The sequence below is a fragment of the Somniosus microcephalus genome, chromosome 5, assembly GCF_052327205.1.
Source record: "Somniosus microcephalus isolate GS21.2 chromosome 5, FLI_Smic_1.0, whole genome shotgun sequence".
NCBI classification, from domain to species: Eukaryota; Metazoa; Chordata; class Chondrichthyes; order Squaliformes; family Somniosidae; genus Somniosus; species Somniosus microcephalus.
In genome coordinates this window covers 215,810,479-215,837,806 of record NC_140991.1, presented here as the reverse complement: position 1 = coordinate 215,837,806, position 27,328 = coordinate 215,810,479, and the positions used below count along the sequence as shown (strand labels likewise).

General features: G+C 46.9%; 1 protein-coding gene across 1 annotated transcript in view; it reads left to right on the top strand.

The window, feature by feature from the left end:
• Positions 1-27,328, top strand: part of LOC147117571 (dual 3',5'-cyclic-AMP and -GMP phosphodiesterase 11A-like) — a 653,699-nt gene that overhangs the window by 55,443 nt on the left and 570,928 nt on the right. The window contains exons 3-5 of the mRNA XM_085989379.1: positions 9,054-9,143; positions 14,948-15,088; positions 24,465-24,529. Of these exons, the coding sequence (XP_085845505.1) occupies positions 9,054-9,143; positions 14,948-15,088; positions 24,465-24,529 (296 nt within the window). The remainder of the gene's footprint in view (positions 1-9,053; positions 9,144-14,947; positions 15,089-24,464; positions 24,530-27,328) is intronic.

Below are 27,328 nucleotides of genomic sequence, written 5' to 3'. Positions count from 1 at the left end.
ATTGAAATTTTTATTTTCAACACTTTGCGTTCTTGGACAGATTTGTGTACACCTTTGGAAGTGGCTTAGTGAGTTGCAGTGAATGGTGAGACATAACGGTACCCCTTGCAATGGTGATGAGTGTGAAAGGAATGGCTTGGGCATTGTAGGGATGCTTTATGGTGTTGGTGGGGGTGGCGCCAACCTGGCGCATCATGTGGCTTCCAGGGTGTACAGCGTCAACTGAAGTAAATCTGGCTATGGTGAGGCCATCCCTGGCCTCCCAGCCAGCAATGTAGTCAGGTGCTGATGCCCTGTGTCCTGTCCAGCATCAGTTGATTGAGAAGGTTGGTGTTGTTGTTGTTGCTGCTGGTGTGCCTGCTGCTGATGGTGTTGGGGCTGATTGTGGTGGGATTCTGAGGACCAAGGTGAGATAGTTTCAAGGGCACCGATGCTGATGTAATAGATGGCAGGTGAACTTGAGATGACAGAAGTGATCTGTCAATGGTGAGAGAGGTTGTTCCAATGAGGTGACACTGGATACAGAGTTTATTCCAAACACTTGCAACCTACATAAAGCTCAATCTATCTTCCAAATACAGTAAGCAACAGCTTCTGAGCTTGGAAAGTGAGCAGCTGTGAGATGGGAGCTTTTATAGCACATTTGCAGCTGTCAAGTAAAGAGATGATTTCATGGTCATACAACTCCCGACCTGCTTACCTGACGTGATCTCCGAGCAGCGTGGAACCCATAGGTGATCTCATAAAATTTAAAGGTGAGCTCAAACTACGTTTTAAGTGACTCTTAACAAGGTCATAATGACCTAAATTGCCTCCCCCACCGCTGCGTGTTGGGTCTGTTCAACGTTGAAAGACTCGACATCTGGGAAAGTCGCATGGTGGTGGGTTGACAGCCAGTTGCTGACCCACTGTCAAAAAATTTTTTTTCCCACCCAATCCGCCACCAAACGCACCCACTGACCCCTCGCAAAATTCTCCCCTATGTATCTGTATGGTTGGATAAAGTGGCTGAGGCATGAGTGCAGCAGTAACTGGACTTTAAAGTCAACAAATGCAGCGTGATACATATTGGAAACAGCAAATTGCATGCGGTTTAAAATAAGTTGCAGTTTGTTAGCTTTTACTGTAATAGTTTGATTTTAATTGGGGCTATGACATACAAAGGGACATTTTGATATTTATACTGCCAAGGGTCTAAATACTCATTAGAATGTGCAGTAGTAATCTGTACATAGTAGGCGAAGGGTTACGTGAAGCAGTTTTTGTTATGTTCATTAATAACTAGACATTCTTATTATGAACACAGCTAGCTTCTAGCTAATCATTTATTCAGTACACGTTCTCTAGGTACAGTATCTGTAGAGATGTAGCAAGTGTGCTCCTGTATGCAGGCTGCCATCTTGACTGTTGCCTTGTGGGTAGCCTAGTGCCTCATGGGTAATGTAGTCTTAATATCTATACAGCTGGGTAGTGTAGTCTTAATACATACAGCTATATACAGCTCTACTGCTCCACCTAGTGTCCACCACAGAATGACATGTTATTGATCACTACATCCTCCTTTCTTTGAGGTTTAACAAAATCAATATCAATCAACTTTCATGAAAACAATAAAGATAATATCAGTAACACTTTTGTGAGTGCTCTATAAACATAAACATTTTCAAAACAGTCAACACATTTTCAAAGCTTTACATTGTACTCAAAGATTAAGTCTATCAGGCTCTTTTACTTCACGTGTGGATCTTTTCAACACGGGTAAGTCTGATGTGTCTTCATGAGATTGTTCTGGCGGTGAATGACAAGATGCAGTTGCGGCATTGTCATCAATCTGCTCTTGTATAGATCGAGGTCTCCTTGCGATCTTTGCTTGGAGAGGGTTTCAGTGTTTCCTTCACTCTTCATGCCATAACTCTCAATGTAGTCAATGCACTCTCGAAAAACTGCTGGCAGCTAGATCCCATCATACAGCATAGTCCTCTCAGCAGCCTCGGCTAATGGAATACCAAAGATTGGCCTGAGGGAAGAAGGAGTATCCACCAGAACTGCTTCCTGCTCTGGTGCAGGCTTCTTCTTTTTCTTTTTCTCTTTCCACTGCTTAACAACATCTGCTGCGGTTATATCTTTGGACTTTTTCTCCTTGTGTTTTTCATCTTTGTGCTTTTCTTTGACCTTAAAGTCTTTTTCTTTCTTCTTGGAGAAACTAGGCTTTTTGAAGACATGGATACCCTTTGGCCTTTTCATCCTTGATGGGCTCTCTGCTTCATCACCTGAGTCATCTGGTCTGCTTATGGCACAGTTTATACGGTAGACTCTCTTGACCAGTTCTAAGTCTTCACAAGCTTCGTCACCTAGTATCGAATGAAGTCTTTCAGCCACAACAGAAAACATGAGATGATGCACTTTGTCTTTGGCTGTCACTTTAAGTCTGCATACACCTAAGCTATCTATTTTCTGTCCATTATAGCTCTTCAGTAGTACTGACTTTTTCTGTATTTTGGGCTTTTCTTTCATATTGTTAATGTCACTCATACTGATTAAGTTTGCTTTTGCCCCAGTGTCCAGTTTCAATGTAACTAATGCTCCATTTATCTGCAGTGGGATCATCCATTTGTCCTCTTTTACTGCATTAACTTTATGTTCAGCATTGTCTATTTCTGAGGGCTGCACATTTTCTGTATCTTTTTTGATATCGTCACATGACACCATTTCTACAAAAAATGCCTCACTTAAATCAGTGTCCTCAATCACATTGACTCGTTGCCCTTTTGTCGTTTTTACTTTTGAAAAGCATTGTTTGGCAAAGTGATTCTTTCCATTACACTTTGTGCACATTTTTCCAAACGCTGGGCATTGTCTTAACTGGTGTTTGTAACCACAGCGTTTACAATTAAAAATTTCATCCTCCGATTGCTTTTCATTTCTGTTCTGCCCACGTTTCTTCCCCTTGTAGGACACAGCACCGACAGCAGCATTATCACTCATTACATTCGCATCATTATTGATTTCACTGAAAGTCTTCGCGTGATTTCGAGCTAGCTCGCTGGCTTTGCATATTTTCACTGCATTTTCCAAATTTAGTTCGGTTTCTCTCAACAGACGTTCCCTGACTTTTTTATCATGAATACCAAACACAATCTGGTCACGAATCATGGATGCTTTGAGCTCAGAGAAATTACATGTCTGTGCTTTCAGTTTCAGATCAGTTATAAAGCTAACAAAAGTCTCATTTTGTTGCTGTGTCCGCGAACAGAAGATGTATCTTTCATACGTCTCATTCTTTTTGGGAGAGCAATGTGCATCAAATTTTTTTAGCACATCTTCTAATTTTTCTCTGTTCTCCGCTGGATTAAATACAAATGTATTAAATACCTCTATCGCCTGTGGGCCTGCAACCGTAAGCAGCAACGCTATCTTCCTTGCGTCTGACTTCGTACCGAATCCGATGGCTGCAATGTAGAGTTCGAATTGTTGTTTAAAAATCCGCCAGTTGTAGTCAACATTTCCCTCGAGATTCAAACGCTCTGGTGGCTTCAAATTCTCCATGTCGCTTTTCACAATTTTCAGCAGATCTTCACCACCCTGGTACCATGTTATGTTCATTAATAACTAGACATTCTTATTATGAACACAGCTAGCTTCTAGCTAGTCATTTATTCAATACACGTTCTCTAGGTACAGTATCTGTAGAGATGTAGCAAGTGTGCTCCTGTATGCAGGCTGCCATCTTGACTGTTGCCTTGTGGGTAGCCTAGTGCCTCATGGGTAATGTAGTCTTAATATCTATACAGCTGGGTAGTGTAGTCTTAATACATACAGCTATATACAGCTCTACTGCTCCACCTAGTGTCCACCACAGAATGACATGTTATTGATCACTAGAGTTTTGACTGGTTTTGGATGACATTTTGAAAATGTCATATATTGAAATTAAACCTTGCTACACAAAACCAAACTCATCATATCCTGTTTATTGGTGGCAAGAAAGGTGATAGTGAAAAAATTGACAAATTCAGATGTCGCCAGTGTTAAGGATTGTGTTGATGGCTCAGCTACAAATATGTTAGTGGAAACATCATTCAGGGTAGTGTTGAAAAATTTAAGCAAGTCTGGGGAATAATATGGTGAAATCAAACACTTCCGGCAGGGTATGAAAATGACCCTGAGAGATTCATAAATATATAACAAATCAGAATGACCCACCAGAGCCTGAGGATAATAAAATGTAGGCAATTACCTTATTAAAAGATTGAGGTACCCACAATCATCTTCTATTGTAAAGTAGCAAACTGATATGAAATACATGATACACCCATCAGCAGTATTTTCCCATTGGTGTAGGTATAGTGTAAAATGTCATTCTTCAATGTTGTTTGGCAGTGATCAAGATATTGTACCAGGGCTGTTGACATAACAACTATATCCCCCTCTCTTGTTGGAGTCTGACTCCACAGGTGGCAGTTGCCCACTGGTACCTTGCCCAAGTGGCCATTATTCGTGCACAAGCTTTGACAGCAAGTGTAAGCAAATTATTTCACTGTCTGAGGCATCACATTCTGCTCCAGTCTTTTCATCACCTAACATCCATGCACAGCACTTCCAGCAAGCATCGCTAATTAGCAATTGGAAGCAATCGGAGAAACGAATGTAAATGCCTTGTAGATAAGGGTATTAAGGGATATGGCGTAAAGGTAGACAATAGAGTTAAGGTGCAGATCAGCCTTGATCTAATTGAATGGTGGAGCAGGCCCGAGGGGCTGAATGGCCTAAACCTGTTCCTAATGTTCCTACGGTTCTATGTAGAGGCAAGTACAACACTAAAACCAACATATGTTAACAATACACCAAATTTCTCAGTTTGCTTTTTCAGCACTGTAATGTTACAAAGAACAAATGGATTTCCCACAGCATGCTTGTGTAAACACTGAGATCTGGAATGTAGTTTCTGATACTCACTTTAGTCCAATTGTAGCCTTAATGCAACAGAGTTTCTCCATAGATATAATGCAGCACATTTACTGAAGCAATACATCACATGATTGATATGAGATAAAATATTATTACGCAGCCTACTGACACTCAAAGGTGCAGATATAATGGGTGTGCTTGTCAATGGCAGTCCGCCCTGTTTACGGTGGAAAATGGGGCGGCCGGCAGTTGAAAATTGGAAAAAAATCGCCCACCCATCGGCTGCTCGAGTTAGTTCAAAGTAATTTTCAGGTGGGTCTTGAAATGGGCGGCTAGCACTCCAGCTCTCTATAGGCAGGAGCCTTATTAAAATATGTAATTTGAGGTCCTACACTGGTTGTAGGAGCCAGGCGCCATTTTGTTTACCAGTGGGTGGAGTGTGCATTGCACCTGCTCCGCCCCTTGATACCATGTGTTGATGCTTCGGAACCACTGAAGTGGCTCAGAAAACAGCCCCCAAAGATTTTTTGCAGTGATTTTTGTGGGGTCACAAAAATATTCAGGCCCACTGTCATCCACTCATGGGCTCCCCGCCCTTTGGAGTCTGATATCTGGCTCAGTTCCAAGGAGGAGTTAGTTGCTGGATTCCCAGGTTCCGCTGGCCCCCAGCAGTGAACTGCCTGTGTGCACTCACTGAACACTGGCAGCTCACCCAAAATAGTTAGATGAAACCCACCATGAAAATGGTTTGAGCCTCTCGCTGAAACCTTAACGTACAACCCGTCCACCACCTGCTTCATGTGTGCTCCAGTTAAAAATCGCCCCCAATATCTGTAATATTAGCTTGGATTTTGTGGCAAAAATAACAGTGAGGGTGACAGCACTTACTGTTATTAAAGTGTAGATCAGACTGCAATTTTCAGCGACTGCACATGCGCAGTTAAACGTGGAAATCAGGAAGTTGCTGTCCGAGTTGCCCTGCTCCTCCAGAAGCTTCATTGAAATATATGAAGGGTGTGAAGTTGCCGTACTTACCCACTAGATATCCACTAAACACGCCAGAAAAATATTAGGGCTTGTCCATTCAAATGTAAGTGAACTTTTAACAGCATAATAAGTCTTAATTACTGCCAAACAACTTCTCTGGCACGGAAAATTCACTTTTACAAGTGTGGAGTCTCATTCCTTCAGATTTTGATTATTGTTGAAGATTTCAAAAACTAAAGAAATATAATTTAAAAAAAAAACTTTTTCTTTCTCTTTTATATCTCTCTCTTAATCCCAGCTTTCTTTCAGCTCTTTATTTTGCTTTCTGTACATGATTTTACATTGAATTAAATATTCTAACTTACACGTCCTGCTTCAGACGCCGTGCTGCTCATCAAGAATTCTTCAGTCTGATTGGTTGAGGAGATACACTGTTGCTTTTCCTGTTGACACCTGTCCCAGATCTGCTGTAGAGGGCGCTGCGCTGAAATGGCTCTCAAATTACAATGGCCCAGAAATTCGGGTCTCCACAGGGGTACTCACCCGTAAGCCCAATGGAAGTGCCGGTTTCGTGCATGCACTGCGCATGCGCGGGAAACCGGAACTTCCATTCCCCTGAAAGAAGGGGTTGAGAGGTGGAACGCGTACGCCGGAGAGGCAGCACATGCGCATCGAACTTACGTTTTTTTTTGCAGGTTTTCCCGGGAGGGTAAGTCTCCAGGAGTTACACTTTTAAAAAGCAGGTGCAAGGCCTGCTTTTTACAAGGTAAGTGGTGAATTAATTAAAATTAAAACATTTTTTCCACAGGTTTATTATTTTTAAATACTTTAAAGAAAGGTAAGTTTATTTTTAGCCCCGTTAGAAAATGTAATTAATTTTTTCAAAAATTTAAATTATTGTTTAAAATAGTTATTTCATGTAATTTATAGTTTATTTTAAAAATGTGATTTAAAAAAAAATTATTTGAAGATTTAGTGATGTTTTGGGGCTATAGTATTTATAGGTTTGACAGGTCTTCCTGTCAAACTTATGAATGAAGCATTCCCTGCTACCGTTGGCTCTCCATGGCCCACATGATCCCAGGGGACGCATCGAACTAACTGCGCCCCTGGGATACGCAAGCACTGCGCGCCGGCAGTTGGAGGAGGCCCAGGATCAGAATCCCACGCGGGCCCACAGCACAACGGCCGGTGCGCTAGGTAAGTGCAGGTCGGGGCTTGCACCGCAGGAACCCCCCGACCTGAATTTCTGGGCCATTAGGTTCCAGTGCAAAATCCCATAAAAATTCTGTTGGCAAGTGTAAGTGGTGCCAGGCATTGAGCAAAATCTGGCCCATTATTTGCCTGCTTGCATAAGTTGCTTCCTTCCCAAAAGCCTCTTGTTCTCAGTATAATTTTTTTTTGTTCTTCTTCCCATAACGGATTTTCAGTATTTGCTTACAATTGAAGCACTTTATTTATTTAAATCTTCCTTCCTCCCTCCCTCCCCAAAACTTCCTGGTTTTTTAATTGACTTGCATGATGAAAAGATGTATTTTTCTTCCCTTCCGTATTTCCCAGAATGGTATTATAGTTCTTGCTGAAGCTGTCGTTGAGGTAGCACTCCACCGGAAGCTAGTTTTCCCACTACTGGGACTTCAATGACCAGCATGTTGAGCAGTTGGTCATTCACACGGTCCAGGTCTGGCTGAAGGTCTGATGGACTGACTGACTGGCTGACATGTATAAATTCTACAACAAACTGCCTCCTGAGCATTTCCCGCCAGGCCAAGCACAAAGTTCGGTTCCCCTCAGTGATACCTAAAAACCTCATCCCAAGCAGCACCACGAGCTCAGAATTTTTACTTAAGGGCTAAGCTGTATAAAACGTTGATATTTGTAAATTTTCTCTCTGGTAGTCAAGCCACACAAGGTGTCACAGTACACTTTGAATATTATCATTCCTTAGAGTGAGGGTGAAAGCCAAGTCTAGCTTGATTCATTGATAGCATTTTGCTTCTGAGTCAGAAGATTGTAGGTTCCAGCTCCCCCTCTAGGAATTCAGCATATAATGCAGGTAGTAGTGAGGGAGTGCTGCTTTGTCAGAGGTGCTGTATTTTGGATGTGGTGTTAAATTAAGATCCTGTCAGATGAACATAAAAGATCCCATGGTACTATTCAAAGTAGAGCAGGAAGTTCATTCCTTAGTGAACACCACCAAAACTGTTTATTTATTCATTTGCTGTTTGTAGGGCCTTGATGTGCATTGGCTGCTGTGTTTCCCTACAAAATAATAGTGACTACATTTCAAAAGTAGTTCATGTGAAGTACATTGGGACATCTTGAGGGCATGAAAGGTGCTATATAAATGCAACTTCTTTTTTCTGTCATGTTTCATTATTCACCTGTCTCATACACATAAGATTTGTCAACAGAAACTGGAAGTCCCCAGTCACCTAAAGCTCAGGTGAAATTGGCAACTCTGGAAATGAAGCATATCTCAACTGCTAATCCCTCGTCCAGACAAAGGACACGGCCTGCGAAGGAGAAACTTCTTTCAGGCATTTCTAGCATCAGATGGGCAATTCTATGGATACATTTACTGATTTTTGATGGGATTGTTGTGTTATAAGTGTTATGTTTAGCTGTATACACTGAGTTGAAAAAAGCAAATGGCGACCAAAGAGTGTGAAAAAATCAACTGAGCAATTTGATTCGTTTGAAAAATCTTTTTGTGATTTGTTTGAATTATTTTCTAGTGCTTGCCCATCACAGACTGGAAGCTTTCTTACCTGTTTAGTGAATGAAAATGCTTTTTGATTGCTTCACATTTAGTCAATGGAATATTTGAGTTCATCATCATGTCTAGCTGAAAGATTGAGTCAAATTAGGCCAATCACAATTTATTGGTTTTACCATTGGTTTTAAGGTGTGATACTTTTGCTGAGTGATGCTCTGAGGTGTGACAACTTTGAGAAATGCCTTTTAATTATAAAGATGACAATGTAAGGGCAACTTTACAAATGTGCTCTCCCAGTGCAGAGCTTTGACTGGCGGGAGCACATGTTGGAAATTTAACTACCTGCTCCTTATGCTTTTCCAACCATTAATATTACTGGACTCATGCCCAGATTCCTGGTAGAATGTGGTTATGAACTACTGTTTCTGTTTATTTCCAGGTACTGCAGATGTACCTGCCATTCTGCGGAATATCCATTTCTAATGCCAAACTCTTTGCAGCATCTCGCAAGGAATATGATAGAAGCAGGGTATGTATTCTCAAGCAGTGTTATAGCAGTAAATAGTCCAAAGTTTGAACTAAAACGCAGAGGGGGTAATTATGACTTTGAGTGATAGTGTAAAACGGGCAATATCGATTCAGCCTCCCGTTATACCTCTCCCCCAATTTTCATTTCTATTGAAATCTTACACTTCCGCTTAAAGACAAAACTACCCCCCGTACAGTCTAAACATAGCTTTTTACTTCTCACAATAATCAAGGCTAAAATATTTTATTATCAAAGTTTATTTGTTAGCATATGCTGAATTTGTAATACAGGAAACTCTTTGGTATCCGGCACTGACAGGACCGGGATAGTGCCGGTTGATTAAAAATTCCGGATGACAGAGAGGGTTATCTACCGAGGCTATTTTTAACAAACAAAAATTAAAAAATCAAGAAATGTGCAGTATACAGTAATTGGACTTCCGACAGCGCCAAGAAGCCGAGTAGTGGCAGTTTGGAGAACTACCCCCACTGACTAACTCGGCCACCGCGGGAGACTCGGACTCGGACTCGGCAACATTTCCGGTTATTGAAGTGTTGTTTTCGGAGTATGAATTTTGCCGGTTAATAGAGAATTCCGGATATTTAGGTGCCATTTAAATGAGAGTTTCCTGTAATTCTATTGAGGTGATAGATGCTTCAAGTGGATTGTTATGTACATAGCACCCAGATCCATAGGTTAACACTGTGATTGGTGTAGTATATTCACGTCTAATAATAGAGTTGTGTAGGTAAAGGGTTTCACCTCAGTACCACCCTATAATTGCTAATGTTTCACAAGGAGGAGAAAAAATACCTTTAGGGATGGAATGAGGGAGGAAGTGAATCATTATCTCATTGGTTTAAAAGGAAAGGCCTAGAAATTCAGTTGGTAGCGCCAGCCGCTAGCGCCTTAAGAGGGCGATAAGTGGGGCGCGAAGTGGCTAGCGCCCGGGCGCGTCGCGATCTGCGCCTCTCGTGAACTTGAGTGAACATTTAGCGGTGGCGCAAAACCGCAATGCCCGCTCAGCTGCGCGCGCAGATCCTGACGTCATTTCATGGTGCAACGCCCTTGGTGCGCCCCGAACCGGAACTTCAGTGGTGCCCCCCTTCTTTCCGCCTGGCGCTCCCAGCGACTGGTTGAGTGGAACGGTTCCCAGTCGCTGTGGGGCTCGGGGGGGGCGCTATTTAAAGGGGGCTCTTCCTGCATTCTTTGTGGTAGCCATTTTGTCCCACTCCTTCTGTGTGAGAGAGAGAGAGATTTGCAGAGAGACAAAGGGAGAGAGCTTTCTGCTTTGACTCAGCGCTCACACAGGTACTTCTAGTTTCAGCCCAGAGCTTTGCAATTGGATTGATTTTTCAGTGCCATAGCCTTGAGTGGCCACATATAATGGGGGCTGCAATGGGTGGAAACGTTGGGTTTCTCCATTGCATTGAGAGGGCTCAGAGATGCCGAGAGAGAGTGCCAATCATGGCCAGATGGAGGAGGGCCAACAGGCGTCAGCACAGGAGGCCTTACCCTCCCAGGGTATACCGCCAGCACTTCTCCTACCTCAACATGTCTGAGGAGCAGTGCATTCAGAGGCTTCGATTCAGAAGGGAGGTGGTCACTGAGATCTGCCACCTGCTTCAGAGAGATCTGCAGCCTCAGCTGAGGAGCAGGACGTCTCTGTCGGTGGCAGTGAAGGTGACAGTGGCTCTCAGCTTCTATGCCACCGGCTCCTTCCAATCCGCTACTGAGGACATTGCCAATGTCTCCCAGTTCGCGGTGCATTGCTGCATCCGCCAGGTCACGAATGCCCTCTTCAAAAGGAGACGTCAGTACATTTCCTACCCCATGACACTGGACAAGCAGCAGGAGCGCGCAATGGGATTTGCAAGAATAGCGGGCTTCCCCATGGTCCAGGGTGCCATTGACTGCATGCATGTGGCTTTGCGGGCACCTCTAGAAAATGCCGAGGATTACTGCAACCAGAAGGGGTTCCATTCGTTGAACGTGCAGTTGGTGTGTGACCACAGGCAACTGATACTAGCTGTCAATGCCCGCTTTCCAGGCAGCAGCCATGACGCCTTCATCCTGTGCCAGACTTCTGTGGCAGACATTTTCGAAGCCCCGGCTCACCCAGGAGGCTGGCTTCTCGGGGACAAGGGCTATCCTTTGTGCACCTGGCTGATGACCCCGCTCCGTGCGCCCAGCACCCCTGCTGAAGAGCGATACAATGACAGCCATCAAGCGACCAGGAACATCATTGAGCACACACTCGGTGTGCTAAAGCAACAGTTCCGCTGTCTGGACCATTCCGGGGGAGCCCTTCAGTACTCGCCTGAGCGAGTCTCCCATTTTGTTGTAGTGCGCTGCATGCTGCACAACCTGGCTACCCTCAGGACTCACCCACTGCCAGCAGACATTGGAGGACCACCAGAGGAGGAGGAGGAGGAGGAGGAGCACCAAGACAGGAGGGAGGCACAAAGTGCAAGGGCCGTTTGTCAGCGGCTTATTGCAAGTCGATTCTAGGCCCCCTCTCGGAATGGCTTGTGCCATTGAAAGAACATGAATGGACCCGCTCCGCAAACCCTGAGCCGGTCAAGGCAACAAATAGTTCAAAGTGCAAACATGCACAATCTGAATAAAGACAATTATTTATTTAACAAACTCTGTGCCCTTCCCGCATGACAAACAAATACAGAGAAACCCCAAAAAAAAGTCAGACACATAACTGGCTCTCACAACCTGGAGACAATGAACAAAAGAGTTAAACAAAAATGACCATGATCCTCGGCCTTCACAAAAAAAAACACAGCATTTTGCCACACCTCCTACTTTTTGGCCTGCGAGGGTGATCTGCCTCGCTTGCGAGATTGGCCCTTTCCTGCCCTGCAGCTCCTCCGCAATGGGACCCCAGTGGCTGCAGCAAGGCTGGGGGAAGGCTGCTGAGGGTCAGATAGTGAGTCGGCAGATGCCCTTGGGGGACGGCCTGGACCAGCTCTGGGCTTGGAGGGCCCGGCTGCTGACTGCTCCAACTCTTCTTGGGCGGCAGCAGTCCTACGGGTGGTGGCAGCTGCAGTGGAGGAGTGACAGTATTGGCAGCAGGAATGCTGCCAACCTGACAGATCACAGGCACTCCCTGGTCGGACGAGACACTGGCACTCGCACGGGGCAGCACTGAAGCATGCGCAGCAATCTGCTGAAGCACAGCCTGCTGGCCTGCTGCGGTGCGGCGAGGGCCCCGGTGAATCTTGCCCGATCCAGCGAGGGTGGCAGCAGTTAGTGCTCGTGTGACCCTGATCTGTGTCTGCATCAGACCAGCCAGTGACTGCATGGCACGACTAAGCACTTGGCTGGAAGCCGCATGTGCTGCACCGAAGTCCTGCAGACTCCTTGCCTGTGCTGCACCGAAGTCCTGCTGACTCCTGGCCTGTGATGCACCGACGTCCTGGTGACTCCTTGCCTGTGCTGCCCCGAATTCCTGTACACTCCTTGCCAGTGACTCTATGGAGTCAGGCATCCTTGCCACTGCAGCCATGAGCTCAGTGTGCCTGCGCTCCGCCAGGACGCCCATTTCAGCAAGGAGCCGCACCTCCTCTGCGCTCACTGTAGCAGGGCTGGAGGCCACACTCTCCCTCCGGGGAGAAGGCCGCCGAGCTTCCCTACCCACCCCCCCCACGTTGCTGCAGCCCGCTGGGCCCCGGAGCTTAACCCTCCTCAGACCCTTCCCCCCTGCTCACCTCCAGGGAAGACGTGTCCCCATCATGGCCATGGGCTGCCTCGGCTGAGGGTGGCATTGATGTTCCGGCTTCCTCTTCCTCCTCCTCGCCTTCCGATTCACTCACAGTGGCAGCTTGAGGGCCCGCCTCCTCACCTGGCGAATCAGCATCTGAAAGCAGGGAGGTACAAGAGTTGCTTTAGCGTGAGGACAGGGCGGCAGCGAGGGAGGCATGAGTGCTGCAATGCACTGCATTGGTTCGATAGTGGCAAAGGATGCTGGTGTGAGACACAAGTGGAAAGAGAGAGTTCAAAATATGATGACCTTACCATTGCTGTCCAGAACGGGGTCGGCATCTCCAGTGGCGACGGGGCCAATCAGCCGGCCTGCCATAATCTGTTCCACTCACTGCTCCAGATTGCTGAGGTCTTTAAGTTCAGGACGGCCTCCCCCGGTCCGTTGCTGCTGCCTCCTATTGTGGGCCAGCTTGCCCTGCAAGAGAAAGGACGGGCTCTGAATACAGTGTGAAGCCCTGATCTTGCCTACACAGCCTCCCATGGTGGAATAGCCCTGACAGTGTGAAGCCCTGATCTTGGCTGCACTGCCTCCCATGGTCGATTAGCCCTTACAGTGTGTAAAGTGGTGAATGTGCATGTGAGTTTCATGAGAGGCCCATAGGTGTTGGATGAGGGCTGGGCATTGGGGCTTTCAGGACCCTTTGGCCATAAAGTGAGGTGCACATGCAGGGATGAAGAGGATACTGGAAAGGGTACTCACCCTGACAACCCGAGTGAGGTCGTTGAACTTCTTCCTGCATTGCGTTGGGGTCCTGGGTACCATGCTGCTGGAGGTCACTCTGTGTGCCACCTCCCTCCAAGCTTTCCTATATTCGTTGGGCAGCGGCCTCCTGCCACTGTCAGGAAAGAGGATAGGTCGCCTGCACTCCACTGCGCCAACCAGAACCATCAGGGCCCCCTCACTGAAGCGCTGCGCTCGCTCCCTGGCCCTCTCCATGGTGGTAGGCATAACGATGTTGCAGCAGGTCTGTCCAGGCCTAGAATCAGGGCTCCAATGTGCAGGGCGTGGCTGCAAGCCAAATCAACCCTCCCCCTTTAAGAGGTGACCGGCGCCAGCGTGTCTGCCTGCAATCGCTAACTGGCCGCACCTGCGCTGCGCCCGCCCTCGGTGGTAGCGCCTCGGCTCACCGGCTTAGTGCCTTAGGATAGTCGTGCACCGCCTGCTTTAGCAATGCAACTCAATTTCGCTGAAGGTGGCGCTAAGTTGCACCGGGCGCTAAATTTAGCGCACGGTCGACTGTAGTGCCCCAAACATGGCGATACTGAATTTCTAGGCCAAAGTGTTTTACTTCTGCACATAAAATGTTATTTTTGCATTTTATTTTACAGTTTAAGCTCATAGTAGACAATAGTTCTATTTGCTGAAAATTAACAATGACCCCACCAATACCTACTAAATTATAGTTATCAGCTCGTAATCAACACTGACACTCAAGTATAGTGTTGAGGGAGTGCTGCGTTGTCAGAAGCGTTGTCCTTCAGATAAGATGTTAAACCGAGGTCCCATCTGCCTTCTCCAGTGGTTGGAGTGAGCATTAAAGATCACATGATGCTATTCAAAGAACAGAAAGTTCCCACAGTGTTCTGGTCAATATTCTTCCCTCAATCCACCACCAAAAGCAGATTAACTTGTCATTCATCTCATTGCTGTTTGTGGGACATTGCTGGCACAGAATGTTTGTTGCACTTGCTTTATATAACATTCAGTGCCCCTGATATATAATTCACTCCATGTAGCACTTTGAGATGTTTAAACAGGATAAGGCAATATCTCGATGAAAATATCTTCATTTATCCTAGCGGTTTAAAATGGCAAAAGTCACACTAATGGAATAATAGCCTGTTACGCCCCTTTAAAATGGAATGGGAATTCTGATTGTTTTCCTTGTCCCAGCCATTCTGTCTTTTGGACACTGTACTTTAGGTTAATGTGCATTTAGTTGATTTTCAAATCAAGCCCTTTTTTAGCTTGTTGACCTAATGTTTTTTATGTTGGTGTCTATTAACCCTATTAACAATGGTTTCAGGCATTGCTAGAGGTTGTCAATGACTTGTTTGAAGAGCAAACAGAACTGGAGAAGGTTGTCAGGAAGATCATGCAGCGCGCTCTGACCCTGCTGCGATGTGAACGATGTTCTGTCCTCCTGCTGGAAGATATTGAGTCTCCTGTAAGTATTTTATTGGCTTTCTTTGTATCAGCCCACAGTAACATAACTGAAGAACATGATCGGTGGTCGATAGTTTTTACTGAAATTTCATTTGAATTCTTTCAACATTTTTTGTCTTTCCACACAACATCTATATCTGGTGCACAAAGGGATTAGGGTGTTGAAACACAGAAAGTTAACATGCAGGTACAGCAAGCAATTAGGAAGGCAAATGGTATGTTGGCCTTTATTGCAAGGGGATTGGCACACAAGAGTATGGAAGTCTTGCTGCAATTGTACAATTTGGTGAGACCACACCTGGAGCGCTGTGCACAGTTTTGGTCTCCGTATCTAAGGAAGGATATACTTGCCTTAGAGGTGGTGCAACGAAGGTTCACTAGATTGATTCCTGGGATGAGAGGGCTGTCCTGTGAGGAGAGGTTGAGTAGAATGGGCCTATACTCTCAGGTGTTTAGAAGAATGAGAGGTGATCTTATTGAAACATATAAAGATTCTGAGAGGGCTTCACATGGTAGATGCTGAGAGGCTGTTTCCCCTGGCTGGAGAGTCTAGAACTCTGGGGCATAGTCTCAGATTAAGGGTTCGGCCATTTAGGACTGAGATGAGGAGAAATTTCTTCACTCAGAGGGTTGTGAATCTTTGGAATTCTATACCCCAGAGGGCCGTGGATGCTCAGTCATTAAGTATATTCAAGACTGAGATTGATAGATTTTTGAACGAGGGTATCAAGTGATACAGAGATCGGGCGGGAAAGTGGTGTTGAGGTCGAAGATCATCCATGATCTTATTGAATGGCAGAGCAGGCTCAAGGGGCTGTATGGCCTACTCCTGCTCCTATCTCTTATATTCTTATGTTCTTATTCAAATTCAGCTCAGACTGATACAATGAAAGTTTCTGCCCTCTACTGGTGTAAAGATCTTACATGTGAAATAAGTTTAGACAGTTTCAACTCAGTTTCTAAAATATCAGACACTGACATCTGGAGCACTATAGTGCTAAAAATGGTGTAGCATGACGAGTTCCCACTTCCCTGACTCTAGTATAGTATTAAAATGAATGTTATTGAGCAAGGTATTGTCTTCGTAGTCATTTTCACTTATGCTTTTGTGCCATAACACTTTGAAAATGAGCGCATGAAGATTGTAACCACAACATGATTTTTTTGTGTGTGTGTGTCTCCCACTTTATTCCATTACAACCCATTGTGATACTCAGTTAACGTTCAATTTGGCCTTTTCAATAGTTCCTATTGGAGAATGTTTTTACTTTCTCCACATCTTTATTTATTTCAGTAACCTTTTACTGCAGTCCATATTAGACTACTTTATCATGTGTACAAATGATTAAAACTCCTTCCCTTCAATATTCACCTGAAAGTTCCAAGACATGGAAAGCTTCTGCTGACTAGAAAATGTTCACCTGCTACAAGAATCCAGACCACACTTTACATCAGACATAGCTCCATTGGGCTATTAGTTATCTGCTCCTTCACGAGTTATTCTCTAATGGTGAGAATTAGGCATTCATGTTAAACCTGCAGATCACAGTTTTATATATATACATGTTTGCCTCTCGGTAAACTAAGACACATCTCTATTTCAGAGGTATACAGTTTGAAAGTATATTCATTTGAGTTAACAGTAGAACTGACCATCAATGTCTTTTGTGCCTATATAGAAATCAAGTTAATGGTGAAATGCATGATATAGATGAGGGACCTGAAATTCTATGCTGTTTTCAGTTATTTCCCTGTAGGTTCTGTCAGTTTCCCTTTAAAACTATCAGGGTGGAGGTATTTTGTGCACAGTAAGCTCCCACAAACAGCAATTGAGATAATGACCAGATAATGGCCTAGAAATTCAGTATAGCCACTTTTGGGGCGGTAAAGTCGGGCGGCCGCTAAAGTCGCGCCCCCTTCGCCGATATTCAGTCGCATCGCCCCAAGAGGTTGCTGCTGCGCTAAAACAGGCGATGCACGACTATCTTTAGGCGCTAAGGCGGCGGTGCTGAGCGATACCCCCGAGGCCGGGCGCAGCGCCGGTGCGGCGAGTTGCTGATTGACGGCAGACACTCTGGCGCCGGTCAGCTCTTAAAGGGGGAGGGTGGATTTGTTTGCCTGCCACGCCCTGCACACTGCAGCCCTCAACCTAGGCCTGACCACTTCAGCTTCACCTGCACAACGCCCAGGGCTATGGAGAAAGCCAGGGAGAGAGCGCAGCGCTTCAGCGACGGTGACCTGAGGCTGCTGGTTGGCGGAGTGGAGCGCAGGCGCCATGTTCTGTTCCCAGAAGGTGGCAGGAGGCCGCTGCCCAGCGCCTACCGGAAAGCCTGGAGGGAGGTCTCAAACAGGGTGTCTTCCAACAGCGTGGTTGCCAGGACTCCTGTGCAATGCCGGAAGAAGTTCAACAACCTCACTCGGGTTGTCAGGGTGAGTACCCTTTCCAGTGTCCTCCTCATCCCTGCATGTGCACCTCACTTTATGGGCAAAGGGACCTGAAAGCCCTAATGGCCAGCCCTCATCCATCAGCTATGGGACTGTCATGAAAATCACTTGCACATTCAGCACTTTACACACTGTACAATCTATTCGACCATGGGAGGCAGCGCAGACAAGATCAGGGCTTCACACTGTCAGGGCCAGTCCACCATGGGAGGCAGTGCAGACAAGGTCAGGGCTTCACACTGTACTTAGAGGCCGTCCTTTCTCTTGCAGGCCAAGGTGGCGCACAACCGGCGGAAACGAATTGACACCGGGGGAGGCCGTCCTGACGTTAAAGAGCTCTCCGACCTCGACCAGCGTGTGGAGCGCATTATGGCAGGCCGGCTGATTGGACCCGTCGCCAGTGGAGATGCCGACCCTGTTCTGGGCACCAATGGTAAGGGCATCACCTTTTTGACCTCGCTCGTTCCACTTGCGCCTCAGATCAGCATCCTTTGCCACTGTCCGACCAATGCAGTGAATGGCACCACTCATGCCTCCCTCGCTGCCGCCCTGTCCTCACTCTAAAGCTACTCTTGTGCCTTCCTGCTTTCAGATGGTGAATCGCCAGGTGAGGAGGCGGGCCCTCAAGCCGCCACTGTCAGCGCTTCAGAATACGAGGAGGAGGAAGAGGAAGCCGGCCCATCAGTGCCACCCTCAGCCGCGCCAGCCCATGGCGATGTAGGGGACACGTCTTCCCTGGAGGGGAGCCGGGGGGAAGGGTCGGAGGAGAGTGAAGCTCCGGGGCCCAGCGGCCTGCAGCAACGCGGGAGGGGTGGGGAAGCTTGGCAGACTTCTCCCCAGAGGGTGAGTGCGGCCTCCAGTCCTGCGATGGTCAGCGCAGAGGAGGTGCGGCTCCTGGAGGAAATGGCCGTCCAGGCTGAGCGCAGGCACAATGAGCTCATGGCTGCAGTGGCAAGGATGCCTGACTCCATTGAGACTTTGTCAAGGAGTGTGCAGCAATTTGGAGCAGCACAGGCCAGGAGTCTACAGGACTTCGCGGCAGCACAGGCGGCGTCGAGCCAAGTGCTCAGTCGTACCGTCCATTCACTGGCTGTTGTCATGCGGACACAGACCAGGGCCACACGGGCACTAACTGCTGCCACCCTCGCTGGATCAGCCAGGCATCGCCAGGGCACTCACCGCGCAGCAGCAGCCCAGCAGTCTGTTCTTCAGCTGTTTGCTGCGCATGCTGCAGTGCTGGCCCGTGCGAGTGCCAATGTCTCAGGCGACCAGCGAGCACCTGCGATCTGCCAGGTTGGCACCATTCCTGCAGCCAACACTGCCACTCCGCCATTGCAGCTGCCACGAGCCGCTGGACAGACTGCTGCCGCCCAGCCAGAGTTGGAGCAGTCAGCAGCCGGCCACTCCAAGGCCAGAGCTGGTGCAGGCCGACCCCCAAGGGCATCTGCCGTCTCGCCATCTGCCCCTCAGCAGCCTTCCCCCAGCCTTGCTGCAGCCACTGGCCTCCCATTGAGGAGGAGCTGCAGGGCGGGCAGGGGCCAGGCAAGGATGCGAAAGGCATCGCCCTCGCAGGGCAAAAAGTAGAAGGAATGCACAAATGCCTGGTGCTTTTTGTGAGGCCGAGACTGGTGCAGTTGTGTTTTTGTAAGGCCGAGACTGGTGTCTTTCTTTCTTTTTGTAAGACCGAGACTGGTGCAGTTGTGTTTTTGTAAGGCCGAGACTGGTGTCTTTCTTTCTTTTTGTAAGGCCGAGACTGGTAGTTTTGTGTTTTTGGAGGGGGCTTCTCCACATGAGGATGTAATGTGGGAAGGGCAGAGGTTTGCAATAAATTATTGTTGTTAAATTGCAGTGTGCATGGTTTTTTGGTTAAGTCCTGGTTGCCCTGCTCGGCTGAGGGCTTGTGGAGAGGCTACATTCACCTGCTGACATTGGCACAAGCCATTCCCTGAGAGGGGGCCTAGAACCAACGTTCAATAAGCCGGCGACGGGCGGCCCTTGCACTTTCTGCCTCCCTCTTGTGCTGGTCCTCCTCCTCCTCCTCCTCCTGAGGTGGTCCTCCAATCTCTGGTGGCAGTGCCTGAGTCCTGCGGATAGCCAGGTTGTGCAGCATGCAGCAAACGACCACGAAATGGGAGACTCGCTCCGGCGAATACTGTAGGGCTCCACCGGAATGATCCAGACAGCGGAACCGTTGCTTCAGGACGCCGATTGTTTGTTCGATGATGTTCCTGGTCGCTTGATGGCTCTCATTATATCCCTCTTCAACAGGGCTGCTGGGCGCACGGAGCGGGGTCATCAGCCAGGTACACAAAGGATAGCCTTTGTCCCCGATAAGCCATCCTCGTGGGTGAGGCTGTGCCTGGAACATGCCTGCCACAGAAGTCTGTCGCAGGATGAAGGCATCGTGGCTGCTGCCTGGAAAGCGGGCATTGACAGCTAGGATGAGCTGCCTGTGGTCACACACCAGCTGGACATTCAGCGAATGGTAGCCCTTCCGGTTGCGGTAATCCTCGGCATTTTCCAGAGGTGCCCGCAAAGCCACATGCGTGCAGTCAATGGCGCCCTGCACCATGGGGAAGCCCGCGAATGCTGCAAAGCCCATTGCACACTGTTGCTGCTTGGCAAGGGCCATGTAGAAGGAGATGAACTGACGTCTCGTTTTGAAAAGGGCATTGGTCACCTGGCGGATGCAGCAATGCACGGCGAACTGGGAGATGTTGGCAATGTCCCCAGTAGCGGATTGGAAGGAGCCGGTGGCATAGAAGTTGAGAGCCACCGTCACCTTCACTGCCACCGACAGAGACATCCTGCTCCTCAGCTGTGGCATCAGATCACCGCCAAGCAGGTGGCAGATCTCTGTGACCACCTCCCTTCTGAATCGCAGCCTCCGAACACACTGCTCCTCAGACATGTTGAGATAGGAGAACTGCTGGCGGTATACCCTGGGTGGGTAAGGCCTCCTTTCCCGACGCCTGTTGCCCCCTCTCCGTCTAGCCAGGGCTGCCACTCTCTCACGGTGTCTGTGAGCCCTTTGGATGTAATTGAGAAAGCCAGCGTTTACACCCATTGCAGCCCCCATAATATGCTGGCAAACAATGAGATGTCAATGAAGGCAAAGACAAGTGGAAAGCTGTGGCCTGAAGCCACAAGTACCTGTCCGAGTGTTGGGCCAAAGCAGAAAGCTCTCTACCTTGGTCTCTCTCTAGAGATCCGTTTCTCAAGAAGGAGTGCTGCGAAATGGCAGCCTTTTATAGTGCAGGAGGAGTGCCCTTTAATTTGCGCCCCCCGCGCCCCGCATCGACTAAGCACCGTTCCACTCTAACAGTCGCTAGGGGCGCCAGGTGCACAATGGGGCGTCGCGACTGAATTTCCGGTTGGGGGCGCACAAAGGGCGTTGCACGAGGAAATGACGTCATGATCTGTGCGCGCAGCTGAGCGCGTGTAAAGACTTTGCGCCGCCGCTAAATCTCTAGTGAAGTTGGGGCGAGGCGCAGATCGCGCTGCGCCCGGCCGCTAGCCGCCTAGCGCCCGAGATCTACTCCTCCTAAGGCGCTACCGGCTGGCGCAACCAACTGAATTTCTAGGCCAATCTGTTTTAGTGATGTTGGTTGAGGGATAAACATTGGCAGGACACTGGGGATAACTCCCCTGCTCTTCTTTGAATAGTGCCATGGGATCATTTATGCCCACCTGAGAGAGCAGATGGGGCCTTGGCTTAATGTCTCTTCCGAAAGACGGCACTTCCGACAGTGCAGCACTCCCTCAGTACTGCATTGAGGTGTCAGCCTAGATGTTTAGGCTCAAGTCTCTGGAGTGGGACTTGAACCCACAACCCACTGAGCCACAGCTGACATTCATTCTCTAGGCTTATACATGAAGAATAAGATTCAGGGAACAGCCAGTTGAGATTGGCACAGCCTGGGAATTCAACTTGGGACTGTTTTTCAAATTTGTTCTTGGGATGTGAGCAGCGCTGTCAAGGCTGCATTTATTGCCCATTCCCAATTTCCCTACGGTAGTAGTAGAGGGTTTCCCTCTATAGTCCTTCTGTTGACCGTATTGCTACAATGGTGCTACATAGAGTTTCCAGGATTTTCACCCAGCAATAATAATGGATGGTGTGTGACTTGGAGGGGAACTTGGAGGTGCTGATGTTCCCATGATCTTACTACTTTAGTTTTTCTTCATGGTAAAGGTCACAGGGGTGGGAGGTGCTGTCAAAATAACATATGTGAGCTGCTGCAGTGCATCGTGTAGAGCATATGCAGTGCAGCCACCATGCACTGGCAATGGGCTTTATAGCTTAGTGCCTTCAGGAGAAAACATTTTTTGGCGTGAAAAGTAAAATGTTACCCTTTTAAAATTTCTCTGGCATCACTGCCAACAACTCCAAAGGAACATCTCATTTCTAACTCTACCTTCAAAGCAACTACATCTCACAAGGTCAATATTATCTTTGGCAAACCAGTTGATCTTGTCAAAATCTGGAATGAATTCTCCCACTCACTAAAGTGTTGAAGGGTGCCTGTTTTTATTGAAACTGTCAGACAAACCTTTTTACTTTTGTTTCATGAAAGCTGTATAACTTTTGGTGTGATTTTTGTCCAAATTGTCATTGCATAGATTGTATGTGGTGTTATCATGGGGAGAATGGTATGTGACTGTCCAGCAGTTCTTCCTCCCTGTGATAAACACAGGGCCTTCTCCTTTACTGTTCCCCATAATGTGCTGCCAGCAATAATTAAATCTTTGCATGAATGCCACAGCACTGAAACTCCTGGGGGGAAAAATTTGTGTTTGCCAGCAAAGTTGCGGGTGTCCCTGACAACAGCTGTTAACGGCCGCTGGAAATGGCCGCAACGCTAACCGAGTCAAATTGGTCTGGGGGGGCTTGGAGATAGGTGGCGCAGCACTCACCTTCCGTGCAACGCTATCCTGGTGGTGTTGCTGGAGGGATCCGGGATGAAGTTTCTGTCCAAGTCCGGTGTTGCAGCTTCCCACAGCCTCTGTGAGCGAAGCTGTGGAGCTCGCAGGGAATTGTGGGCAATGAAGAAGTCTGAGAATTAAAGGGGCCATGCATACTGAAGCAATACAAAATAAAATGCAGTGAATCAATACATTTTTCAGCCCTTTCTGCCTTTTAAAAAATATTTAACATTTAAAAGAAGTTCCAAATGTGAATATTCAGCTAGTTAAAGCTGAATTACCTTCCTAACCTCAACAAATGGGAAAACTGCCTCAGCACTAACACAAATGGCTCAACAAGCCAGGGAAGGGGCACCGAGGGTTTCGCATGCAGCACTCCAGCTTTGTGCAGGGGGTCAACACTGCAAAAGCAGCCCTCTACGCACAGGAGGCCCTTCAGAAAGAACAATGTGGGAGTACATCACTGAGGCCGTCACTGCCAGCAGCATTGCCCCCACCACCTGGCTCCAGTGCACAAAGAAGCTTCATGACCTCAGACCACTGGTCAAGGTCAGTGAATGCATCTTCAAAAGCCGTCTCCTAACAACTGCACCACTAGCCTCACACACTGCTCAATGCATGACTCCCAATCACTCACCTACCAACAATTTGCACCAATGACAAGGCACATCTCCCATTTGTAGCCTCACCTCACCCCCTTGGAGGGGATGGTGCAGGCCATTCTTGGCAGGGGCATGGTTGATCCCTTGGGCAGCGGCGGGGCTGAAAGGATACAAGATTCTGGTATCCTCGTATGTTATCCTCCTTCTGGCATGCACAGAAATCACAGAATCACAGAAACCCCACAGTGCAGATAGAGGCCATTTCAGCCCATCGAGCCTGCACCGACACATGTCCCACCCAATCCCCATAACCCCTACACCAACACCAACACATATCCCACCCTATCCCCATAACCCCACGTATTTAATCCCGCCTAACACTAAGTGTCAATTTATCATAGCCAATCACCTCTAGGCTTCCTGCCCTCCCATCAGCACAATTCTACCCTTGTAGAGGCAGCCTGTCCAGCCAATGGGACTGCAGGCGGATGATTTCATCCCGGATATCCCGGCCACAAAGGGGCCGTCTGGGATGCATCCTTCCATCTGATTCCTCCTCTTCGGCTTCCTCTTCTTCTGCGTCTTCCTCTTCCCTCTGCAAGCGGACACTGTAGATGTGAAATGACAGCATAAAATGCTGGAAATGCTCAGTTGCTCAGGCAGCATGTCAACCTGAGACGTAAACTCTGTTTTTCTCTCTACGGATGTTGCGTGACCTGCTGAGTATTCGCAGGATGTTCAGTCTTCTCAAAGGCCTTCATTTGCCATCCGAGCCCTTGCAAGTGTCCATTAGCACTCGCTACACATTTAAAAATCTTTTCACATCTATTGCAGAAAGCCACCACTTCAATAAAATAAAAAAAGCCCAAAATCTGAAATTCAAACTTGCTTAAATGATGTGTGTCCCTTTAAGAACTGCAAACATCGCCGTGTCAACCTGCTTGCTTAGGACCCAGTGCTGAATTTCAAAGTTCGCGTTGAAGTTTGCGTTGGTGCCATTAAATCGGCATTGCCCGCTGAGTGACATCACCACACCGCCATTTTTTTCCCAGGGTGCTTCTTGACCCCAGAGCACAGGAGTTCAGGTAGACCAAAGGTAAAAAGACATGGATTTTATTTTTTTCAAAAACAAATCCAATAACCTGAAAACAAGACAAGGTTAACCTTCCTCGATCAGATTCAGTCACCCACACTGCTTGTATTTAGCTGTAGGAATTCAACATGTAATGAGAGGTGACATCAAAACATGTGATTAACCCTAAGGTTGGTGTGGTTCAGAGTTGTCTGACCTTTGTCCTGTTTAGCAGAGCTGTGCTCCAAGTACAGCTGCAGTATTTTCTCTCATGCTCCCAGCTGAAATGTCACAGTGGGAGGATTACAGTGCCCTGTTCCTTTGTTCAACAGGTGGTGAAGTTTTCAAAGACCTTCGAACTGATGGCTCCACTATGTTGTATGGAAAGTGAAATCAGGTGAGGAATATAATTGATTTTATACTTACAGATTGGCTTTTTATTATAGCTTCCTTACACAAGTGTGAGAAACTTGCTCAGAAAAGACATGTTTAGTCATTTTACTGAGATTTAAATCAGAGTAGAATATATAACATCGGCAGTACAATCTAATTCTGGCACAGATGTTGAAAAGAATACTCGAATTAACACAAATATTATATCATTTTATAGGTGCATGCCAGTTGGTCACACTGTGCAGTCGGACTGTTTATAATCATGTCAATGGGTCACACTGTGCAGTCGGAGTGTTTATAATCATGTCAATGGGTCACACTGTGCAGTCGGACTGTTTATAATCATGTCAATGGGTCACAATGTGCAGTCGGACTGTTTACAATCATGTCAATAGGTCACACTGTGCAGTCGGACTGTTTATAATCATGTCAATGGGTCACACTGTGCAGTCAGACTGCTTATAATCATGTCAATGGGTCACACTGTGCAGTTGGACTATTTATAATCATGTCAATAGGTCACACTGTGCAGTCGGACTGTTTATAATCATGTCAATGGGTCACACTGTGCAGTCGGACTGTTTATAATCATGTCAATAGGTCACACAGTGCAGTCGGACTGTTTATAATCATGTCAATGGGTCACACTGTGCAGTCAGACTGTTTATAATCATGTCAATGTGTCACACTCTGCAGTCAGACTGTTTATAATCATGCCAATAGGTCACACTGTGCAGTCGGACTGTTTATAATCATGTCAATGGGTCACACTGTGCAGTCTGACTGTTTATAATCATGTCAATGTGTCACACTGTGCAGTCGGACTGTTTATAATCATGTCAATGGGTCACACAGTGCAGTCGGACTGTTTATAATCATGTCAATGGGTCACACTGTGCAGTCAGGCTGTTTATAATCATGTCAATGTGTCACACTGTGCAGTTGGGCTGTTTATAATCATGTCAATAGGTCACACTGTGCGGTCGGACTGTTTATAATCATGTCAATAGGTCACACTGTACAGTCGGACTGTTTATAATCATGTCAATAGGTCACACTGTACAGTCGGACTATTTATAATCATGCCAATAGGTCACACTGTGCAGTCGGACTGTTTATAATCATGTCAATAGGTCACACTGTGCAGTCGGACTGTTTGTAATCATGTCAAAAGGGTCACACTGTGCAGTCGGACTGTTTATAATCATGTCAATGGGCCACACTGTGCAGTCGGCCTGTTTATAATCATGTCAATAGGTCACACTGTGCAGTCGGACTGTTTATAATCATGCCAATAGGTCACACTGTGCAGTCGGACTGTTTGTAATCATGTCAATAGGTCACACTGTGCAGTCGGACTGTTTATAATCATGTCAATGGGCCACACTGTGCAGTCGGCCTGTTTATAATCATGTCAATAGGTCACACTGTGCAGTCGGACTGTTTATAATCATGCCAATAGGTCACACTGTGCAGTCGGACTGTTTGTAATCATGTCAATGGGCCACACTGTGCAGTCGGCCTGTTTATAATCATGTCAATAGGTCACACAGTGCAGTCGGACTATTTATAATCATGTCAATGGGTCACACTGTGCAGTCGGACTGTTTATAATCATGTCAGTGGGTCACACTGTGCAGTCGGACTATTTATAATCATGTCAGTGGGTCACACTGTGCGGTCGGACTATTTATAATCATGTCAAAGGGTCACACTGTGCCGTCGGACTATTTATAATCATGTCAATACGTCACTCTCTGCAGTCGGACTGTTTATAATCATGTCAATGGGTCACACTGTGCAGTCGGAGTGTTTATAATCATGTCAATGGGTCACACTGTGCAGTCGGACTGTTTATAATCATGTCAATAGGTCACACTGTGCAGTCGGACTGTTTACAATCATGTCAATAGGTCACACTGTGCAGTCGGACTGTTTATAATCATGTCAATGGGTCACACTGTGCAGTCAGACTGTTTATAATCATGTCAATGGGTCACACTGTGCAGTCAGACTGTTTATAATCATGTCAATGGGTCACACTGTGCAGTTGGACTATTTATAATCATGTCAATGGGTCACACTGTGCAGTCGGACTGTTTATAATCATGTCAATGGGTCACACTGTGCAGTCGGACTGTTTATAATCATGTCAATGGGTCACACTGTGCAGTCGGACTGTTTATAATCATGTCAATGGGTCACACTGTGCAGTCAGACTGTTTATAATCATGTCAATGTGTCACACTCTGCAGTCAGACTGTTTATAATCATGCCAATAGGTCACACTGTGCAGTCGGACTGTTTATAATCATGTCAATGGGTCACACTGTGCAGTCGGACTGTTTATAATCATGTCAATGTGTCACACTGTGCAGTCGGACTGTTTATAATCATGTCAATGGGTCACACTGTGCAGTCGGACTGTTTATAATCATGTCAATGGGTCACACTGTGCAGTCGGACTGTTTATAATCATGTCAATAGGTCACACAGTGCAGTCGGACTGTTTATAATCATGTCAATGGGTCACACTGTGCAGTCAGGCTGTTTATAATCATGTCAATGTGTCACACTGTGCAGTTGGGCTGTTTATAATCATGTCAATAGGTCACACTGTGCGGTCGGACTGTTTATAATCATGTCAATAGGTCACACTGTGCAGTCGGACTATTTATAATCATGTCAATGGGTCACACTGTGCAGTCGGACTGTTTATAATCATGTCAATGGGTCACACTATGCAGTCGGACTAATTATAATCATGTCAATACGTCACTCTCTGCAGTCGGACTGTTTATAA